A 9,270-nucleotide genomic window follows, 5' to 3' on the forward strand; every position below is an offset into this window, starting at 1 on the left:
CTGCTGGGCCTTTACCCCTTAGATCAAAACCCCATCTGTTCTATCTAATTGTATCTGGGAGCAGCATTGCCCTCTCTGCCCCACACCAGACACCACCTACTAACCAGCTTTCCATCTTTACCCCTGGGCAGGTTCATCAATGCCCGGAGGCGCATCCTGCAGCCCATGCTTGATGCCAGTAACCCAGACCCTGCCCCCAAAGCCAAGAAGATCAAGTCTCAGCACCGGCCCACCCAAAGATTCTGGCCCAACTCCATTGCTGCGGGAGTGCTGCAGCAGCAGGGTGGTGCCCCAGGAACAAACCCTGATGGTAAGAACTGGGGCTAAGGGTACCCTAGGTAGGGGCAGGTTGGGGCTCCTGGAAAGCAAAGATTCAAGGACTGTCTCCTTACCTAGGCCCCCACTGTTGCTCTATCACAATGATTAGCCCTCCTTGATCTCCTTCAAAACCTTAAAGGAAAGGATGCTTTTGCACCTTTTTTTGTCTTGAGGATTGGACCCAGGAACACTTTACCTCTGAGCTACATTGAGCTACATCCCTAGTCCTTTTTTAATTTTTTGAGACAGGGTCTCGCTAAGTAGCTGAGACTCACTAAGTTGGAGACTGACCTCAAACTTGTGATCCTCCTGCTTCAGCCTCTTGAGTCACGGGGCTTACAGGCATGTGCTACCACACCTTGCTTCGGGCACACATTTGAACAAGCTCAAAGTGATCTCACAAAGATGTGTGGGAGTCAGTGGTCATCTGAGTCAGTGACAGCTCAGCAGAGCGCTCTCTTCACTCCCACACACCTCCCCAAGTTCCTCAACACAGTCTGTGTCTGTGTGGATCCCCAAGACCAAGGCCATCTATAAATACCAAGGCAGGCAGCTGGCTTGTGAACAGAGGCCAGGAGAAGTTTTGTTTTCCCAGCTTCTCCATCACACCCTCCATACACACTCTTGTAATTGCCAGTCGCCGAGTGCATAATGAATAATTCAATCAGCTAGACATTTTAGAACTTGGCATGTGAAGATAGCTCTGCGTGGGCAGTGGGTTGGAGGTGTGCGTGTGTGCACGCAAGCCTTAGTGCATACATGCATGTATATTGTTGTAGGCTCTTATGAGCTGTAGTATAAAGAAACTGATTTTAGGCTAGACCAATCTGGAAGACAATCCCAACTCTCATTGCTGACTGTGTCATTTTGAGCTAATGATTTAACTCTCTGAGGCTCATTTCCCCCTCTTTAGAGTGGGGACGATAATACCTGCCTTACAGAACTGTTAGAAAGCCCAAAGTTCTTAACATATTAACATAGAAGATGCTGAGTAAATAGTAAGCTGCAAGTGTTCCTGCCTAGAATGAGGTAGGGAGTAGCTGAAGTGAATAGATGGGGGACTTCTGACCAAGTAATGATCTAGCCAAAGGTTGGGTACCCTTAGAAACAAGTAGCTCACCAGGCATTGTGTCACACACCTCTAATCCCAGTGTCTAGAAGACTGAGCAGGAGGATCACAAGTTCAAGACCAGCCTCAGCAACTTAGCAAGACCCTGTATCAAAATAAAATACAAAGGACTGGGAGATGTATCTTAGTGGTAGAGTGCTTGACCAGCATGCACAAAGCCCTGGGTTCCATCTCCAGTACCTCCCACCCTCAAGGAGAGAAACAAGGAGCTCATACCCCATGAGCCAGTCTAGTCAGCCCTGTTCAATACTGAAGTTACTGGGCCTGAACAACAGCCTCTGTGAAGTCATGACCCTTGCCCTGTCTCATGCAGGTTCCATCAATTTGGACAACCTGCAGTCCCTGTCCTCAGACAATGCCACCATGGCCATGCAGCAGGCTATGATGGCTGCACATGATGACTCATTGGATGGGACAGAAGAAGAGGATGAGGACGAGATGGAGGAGGAGGAGGAGGAAGAGGAGCTGGAGGAGGAGGCCGATGAGCTGCAGACAACGAATGTCAGCGACCTGGGCTTGGAACACAGTGACTCCCTGGAGTAGCCAGGCAGCCCAGAAGCGCTGATCACCAAGCAGGAAAGGAGTGTTGTCAGGAGGGCTTCAGGGTTGGGGGCAGGAGGCATAGGCAGGGAGCACAAAGGAAGTTGGGCCCCAGCTTCCCCACATCAGTAGCTTGAAGAAATGCAGAGGAGACACCCTGCTTCTTCCCAACCTCCAAGCTACAATCAGCACCCCGGCCCCCTTCCCTGGAACCACGGAGGACTCCGTTTGGTGGGGCTGGTGAAGCAGTCTGTGTGGAAAGACAGGAGTGAGATCTGGACTCACCCAAACACTGAGGACAGATGGCACCCACGGGTCCCCCACAGAAGGACTTGAGTTGTTTATAAGCCCCACACTGTGAGAGGGATCAATGCTGTTTGCAGAGTGGGCCTTTGTCAGGGGACAGACTTGGGAGGGAAGGGAGAGACAAAAGAGGGTTGGGATCTATCCCCAAAAGTATCTCAACTGCTTTGAGAGACATTCAAAGGCAGGAGGAAGCCCAAAAGCATAACCAATGGCTGGAGGAGTGGTAGGGCCTAAGGCAAAACATCCTGCAGATCAGAGCGAGACCTGGACTCCCTCTGAGGCTCCACCTCATCCCTCTAGGTCCCTTTCTCTGGATACAGCAACCATGGACTTGGGAGAGAGGGGTGGAGCCAGCAGAGCCTCCTTCTCTCTCTCCTGAAAACAAATTATCAGCTGGTGGGCTCAACCTATAAGAGATTAAGAGGAGCCCCTCTATCTGGGTTGGCTCCGGGAGCTGAGGAGGTGGCAGAACCTGCACTGGAAGCCATATTGAGGTAACTTTGAAGACCACAGCTGTCCCTAGGTGTGTCACAGAACACAGCTCATGTAACAACAGGACAATGGTGTCTTACCCTAGATGTTATTATCCTCAGATGGAGCTCCTCAGACATTCCAGCCCCTCCATAGACCTACAGAGAGGGTGGAATGGAGCCAAAGTGGCTTGGATTCTTCCTACCTTGCAGGTCCACAAGGCTGTCCTTCTGCTCCTAGGCTGGCACCATTAGTCTCCAGCCTCCCTGATTAGTTCTATCCATCAGAGAAGGCAGAAGAAACATTGGAAAGAAGCATCAGTCCAGTGAGAAGCCAGGGTTTGGAGAAGGTGCTACATCCCTTTTTCCATCGATATCCAAAATGGCGGGTTAGTGGGGAATAGCACCCAAAAGACTGTGGTGGTGCCTAATCCCACCCTCCTCGGTATTCTGCACACCACCATTGTACACAGCACTGGAGGAACAGGGGCTCCTGGGAGGAGAAGGATTTCCACTATCTGCCCTAACACACATGCTCCCAGCCCAACTTCCAGGCCCTCACAGTTGGCATCCTCTCCTCCTGTTCCCTCCTAAACCATGACTGTGAATGACAGGACTGATCACACGTGTGTTTTCCATTGGATTTAATTTAATGGACGTGCAGTTTCATTTGTAAATTGTGCATTAGCCATCTCCTTCAGTGGCAGGATGTGAGCGGCTATCTGGCTCAACTGGAGGGGACCCTCAGGGCCCTCTGGGGCTTCCCCTCCCCTACCTGGTTGGGGTGGAGCAAAATAATAGTCGCTTTCCTGAGGTCTCCCTGAAATGAATGTATTTCTCCCCCAAAAGAGCTGATATTTAATGTTTTAATAGGGATTTTTGAGAAACAAATAACCTTATTTATAATCTGGGTGATCCAATCATTTTTTACTCCCTTTTGATGCCATAGGTAGAGGAAAGTCTAGCTTTTTTGGCGTGAGACTTTTGCAATGTGCAGTGGGATAAAAATACATTTCCTCTTCTGGTTCATTTTTCTTACACACACACACACACACACACACACAAACACACTCTTCCACTTACCACTTTAATAAGCATCCCACCCCACACAGGCACACCCACACACAGGTGCCCACATCATTTCCTCCAGCCCCCCTCCACCTGCCTAATGTTATGCAACCTCCTTCTGATGTATCCACCAAACCAGTACTGAATGTGGCCGAGAAGTTTTCAGTAAATCTTATTACCTACCATAATTCTGGTTCGCAATTCTCTTTTTCTGTAGCTGCCATAGAGGTCCCTTGTTCCTTTAGTGGAACCAGAGTCAGAAAGAATTTGGAGGTCTCTGCATCAATCCTACTGAGCAGACTACCCACAGAAAAGGACAAAGGAGAGTGCTTTTTGGATGACCTGAGTTAACCACTCTGAGCAGAAAGATGGCCAAATCTGGCCCACTTACCTTGTATGAGTCTAGCTCTGAAACAAAGAAATTAGAGAAGACAGAAAAAAGCTCTATTCTGCCCTCTCCTGGCAATTTCCCCCCACTGCAGTGAAAGCTCTGAATTTGGTCTTTCTTTTCCATTGCTCTCTACCTCCCTCAAGGACTTTGTAGTCCTAGGCCTGAGAGTTTTCACCATTTGAGCTGGTACTACCACAGCACCACACAGCAACTTCGCATGTCCTTTTCCTATCCCACAGGTGAAAGGTCCCAGGAACCTGGAAGAAGATGCAGTCTTGACTACAGCTTTAACCTCTGAATTGTGTGTGTGTATGTGGGGCAGGGGACCTTCCCTGTTATGCTGTATCCACTGGGGAAAGAAGTTCAGAGATAGCTCTTCTCCCCACATAAGTGAGAAGCAGGCTTTCTTGTCAATCTCAGACTAGAGTTCTCCTTACCTAGGCGCTCTTACTAAGATGTCTAGGGCAATCTACTTCGAAGCAGAAGGGGAGTTTCTTGTTCATACTTATGAAGGCTGCAGAGTGCATATGCTTGGGGATCCCCTAGAGCCAGGCCAAGGATGGTGAAGGGGATGGTTATACACACAAAAGGGCCCCAAGCAGTTTTGGGAAGTTCCTTGGGGAACTGTTCTCACAGAGCCTAGCAGCAACACCAACCTACCCTCCCATCACCTAGACAGGGTTCTCCAAACTCAGCAAAGCGCCCCTCTGTGGGCAGATAAGAACATCAAGATATTAAAGATAATGCATTAGAACCTCACCTCCCAGCATCCGTAAAACTAGTCTTTTAAAGCAGTGACTTTCAAGGAACATGTATTAAAAGATACGCTACCAAGGAAAAAAAAATTCCATGGTCAAATTAGCCTAGTATTATTAAGGAACAATATATTTTCCTAGTAGAATTTAATAATGCACATTAGTATACTAAAGATCCTAGGAGAATTTAATAATGCACATTAGTATACTAAAGATTCTACAAAAGTTCTAGAGAAAAGAAACCAATTTATCTTTGTTTCAGCTGTTCCCCAGATGTATCTCCTCCCTGTCCCTGCTTTATTTCAAGTAATATCAAGTTATACAGGGATTCAGCAAAACACTTCAGGGAATACTATCCCCAGGGATTACAGAGTGGCCTGCCTCTGCCTCTCCTTCCATTCCTACGTTTTTCTATCCCATTCTGCCATCTTTTCAACCATGCTGCCAACTAAAAAAAGGTTGTCTAAATCATTTGAGACATGGGTAATTTTGTTTTGAAGAAGCACCAAACCCTGTCTCTGCATCATGATTAAAATGCTACCTAACCCAAGAAGAAGATGTTCCATAATCCCTGTAGTAATGAAAGAGGATGGGGGGGACAGTGTGTGTGTGTGTGGTGGAGGGCTGTTCCTTCCGCCCCAAATGGAACTTCGTATTAGTGTCTTGGAAACTGTTCAACTCTATCTCAGTCACTGTTTTAGACACCAATGGTACAACTGTGATCAAAGTTCTTGCCTTCAGGGAGTTTACATTCTAGTGGAAGAAGTTTGGAACTGAAGTTGTTTGTGGTATTCCTGTAATGACTAGGACCAGATCTCATCCTAGTAACCTCCAACTTTACTCAAATTTGCAGAGAAGAGAGTCTCAGGTCAAGCATGATGTTCAAGTCAAATTTAGCTGGCAGACATGTTTTGTCTGAACCATATGTTGTTTTTAACATTTTTGTACCAACATTTAAAGGTTTGAAGACTGCATGTTAAAAACATCAGATTCTTGATTTCTGTTGAAAAATCAGGCCATCAGGCACTCTGAGGAACTATATTCCCATGCAGCCACGATTGAATGTGGTTGAATAATTAGTTGCCCCCTAAGGGATGTTCTCCAGGCTATGACATTCATCATCCCCTGTGGTCTCCCAACACGGAGGCTGCCATTTATTATAGGGCTCTCCCTACTTGGTTAGCTGGTTAATTAATTAAAAAATTAAATTTAAAATTAAAAAGAGGGGTCTTTTTCCCCCTCAAATATCTAAGTGGTCGTTTTTAAGAAGGGACATATTTCTCTAAACCTATTACTTCATCAAGAATCATAAAACAAGGCTGGGGCTGTAGCTCTGTGGTAGAGCACTTGCCTAGCATTTGTGAGGCCCTGGGTTCGATCCTCAGTACCACATAAAAATAAATAAATGAAACAAAGGCTTTGTGTCTAGCTACAACTAAAAATTATAAAAAAAAATGAGAAAACAAGTATGTTAGTCAGTTTTTTGTTACTGTAATTAAAATACCCAACAAGAACAACTTCGAAGAAGAAAAGTTTATTTTGGCTCATGATTTTAGAGGTTCAGTCTGTGGTTGTCCAACTCCATTGTTCTGGGCCCGAGTGAGGCAGAACATTATGGTGCAAAGATATGGCACAGAAAAGCTGCTCTACTCATGGCAGCCAAGAAGCATAGAGAGGGCACTGGGGACAAAGTATAAACCCCAAAGGAATGCCCCCAGTGGCCTACTTCCTCCAGCCATGCCCTACTTGCCTACAGTTACCACCCAGTTAGTTCATTCAAATTATTAACCCATAGAACGGATTAATCTACTAATTAGGTTATAGCTATTATAATATAATCATTTCACCTCAAATCCTTCTACATTAACAGGAGCTTTGGGGAGACACTTCATGTCCAAACCATAACAAGAAGACAGTCCAAGAGAAGTCTGACTTTGAAAGAAAATATTGGAGAGAACATAATCGTAGAAATGATATTCCTATCTTCTGTTGCAAAGTCTACCTGTCTCCCATCCAACTATATGCACATACGTTACCTGCCCATCTCACCCCTAGAAGAAATCATGAGTCTGGGAGACTAAAAATCACCAGTTTTGGTTTTTATCTATGCAGATTAGATCCCATCACCAGTGTTGTTCCCAAGAACATTGCTCACAGAAAATTATTTTCCGTTGCCTTTTGAAGTTCCTTGCTATATGATTCTTCCTTATATCTTCCTTTTTCCATGTAGACTACAATGCCTGAGCCAGTTATTCATTCAATGAAGTTTCATAGGTGCCTATTTTATGCCTGGCATCGACCTAGGGTCAAAAGATAATTCAACTTTACAAAGCATCACAGGCCAAGGGATAGAGAACCAAGGACTGCCAGAATGTTGATCGCATCATACTGTGCATTCCCACTTTGGCATCTTATTTCCATTCCATAGATGAGGCAGGTTTTATTATACCACTTTCAAGTGTATCTTATACTTTTGTGTTTCTCAGCCTCTCTCTGGGCCAATCTCATTTATCCCCTTTGCAAATTAAATGCATCTCATTAAATTGAACCCATTTAGGACAATGCCCTTCAGGTGTGTGCATCTTAGTACATCTTTCATTTTAAGACAAGTGTTTGATTTATTTTTCATCTCATTACACTCTTTAAAATTATGTGCATCTCATTACATGCAGCACACTGAGATGACTTATTTCAGGTGTAGACATTACACCCCATCTTATCAGGCAAGAATATGATTTTTTTTTCATTTCATTACAAGCCTTACAATTTATGTACATCTCATTATAATCAGCCATTTAAGACAATTCCCTTCAGTTGTGTGTATCTCATTATACCTTTCATTTTCCAATTTTTTTTTCATGTTATTATTCAGAGAACTCACTTCAGGTGTCTGTATCTCACATTCACCTGTTATTTCCATTGAATTTCTGGGTGGTTGTTTGTGTCATTGTTTTGCAAAATTTTTATTATAACAAACTTATTTAAGGCCAGACCCACCCATGATTCTTTTCCTTTGGGAAGAAAGCATGTTGGGTTCCCTTGGATTTGGTCAAGATTCTGCCAATAATTTCTACTTACACACAGGGAACATCTAAACCATCTTAACCACCTTTCCTCACTTGTACATTGAGGGGATTAGAGGAGAGAAATGCTGAGTTTCCTGTAGTATCAACCACAAAACTCCAGTTCCATGGTGGTCAGTTCAGCAGGTTCCAGTTCCTACCTGGCTCCTCTTCCTGGACAGCTGCCCACTCCCACTGTGGAAGCTGAGTTTGAACCACTGTCCAGCTTCCAAAAGGCCTCACACTTCTTGCAGCTCCACCCCCCACCCCCCCACCCCCCCTCCAGTTCAGGGATCTAACCCAGGGCCTCATGCATGCTAGGCAAGTGCTCTAGCACTGAACCATACCCCTAGTCCATACTGCCTTGGTGACAGGATAGAACTGCGTATCCACATGGGGCCACCTTTTGGAAGGAGGTGAAATAGATGTGCTCTTTCTGTGATGGAATCTTCCCAACCTACTGCCTCTTTGTTTCCACTCCAACCCTCATCCCAGGGATTCTCAGGTGGGGTGCATCTTAGAATTGCTGAACAGGAATTTTGGGATTCCAAGTTCCCAAGTTCCATTCTCAGCCTACTAAATCATAATGTTGAAGGGTCAGGACAAGGTAGGCGCTTTTTTTTTTTTTAATAGCACCCCAGAGATTCTGAATCCATATCTTAACTGAACTTGATTTCACAAAATGATCTGCAGTTTAGTTGCTCTGAGCTGAAAATTCCCGATACTTTCAGTATTGTCCTTTCTGGTTGTGTTTGCATCTCAACGAGAATCCAAACCTACAGGGTGAAAAGAACATCATTTTCTCATCCTGAAGAGGGTATGTTAGGTCAATAACCCAACTTGCCCACAGAATATAGGAATTCCAGCCCCAGCACCCTATGGATTGCCACCTCTCTTTACCTCACACTGCCCACTGCCTTCTAGGGCCAAGAAGGCCGACTTATTACACAGAGCCGAACAATCCCTCTGACATCTGCCCGTGATCTGAGCTCTGCCTGCTGGAGACAGAGGGCATAGGTAGCACCCTGAAGACTGCTACTTGTGGTCTCTGACGCTCATGTAATATGTAAGAACAGCCCTGCAGGAAATCTGCAGAGCCTTTTTAAAATCTCTTGAATTAATCCTTTTGCCCCCACCTGTCCCATCTTATCATAAACCTGGATCAGCTTCCTTGAGTGATTCTGGTGTGGCCTGTGTGTTTCCTCTTCTGTCCCCCCTCTATCTGTCTCCT

The 9,270-nt window shown here is 45.4% G+C and overlaps 1 protein-coding gene across 18 annotated transcripts in view; it reads left to right on the forward strand.

The window, feature by feature from the left end:
• The window catches only part of Pknox2 (PBX/knotted 1 homeobox 2), a 265,198-nt gene extending 261,179 nt beyond the window's left edge, over nt 1-4,019 (forward strand). For all 18 annotated transcript variants that reach the window (XM_048796085.1, XM_048796083.1, XM_048796084.1 and 15 more), the window contains 2 exons: nt 132-310; nt 1,761-4,019. In XM_048796085.1, coding sequence (XP_048652042.1) covers nt 132-310; nt 1,761-1,990 — 409 coding nt within the window. In that variant the 3' untranslated portion in view covers nt 1,991-4,019. The remainder of the gene's footprint in view (nt 1-131; nt 311-1,760) is intronic.
• The last annotated feature ends 5,251 nt before the right edge of the window (nt 4,020-9,270 follow it).

This window comes from Marmota marmota, unplaced genomic scaffold, assembly GCF_001458135.2.
Source record: "Marmota marmota marmota unplaced genomic scaffold, marMar, whole genome shotgun sequence".
Taxonomy (NCBI): domain Eukaryota; kingdom Metazoa; phylum Chordata; class Mammalia; order Rodentia; family Sciuridae; genus Marmota; species Marmota marmota.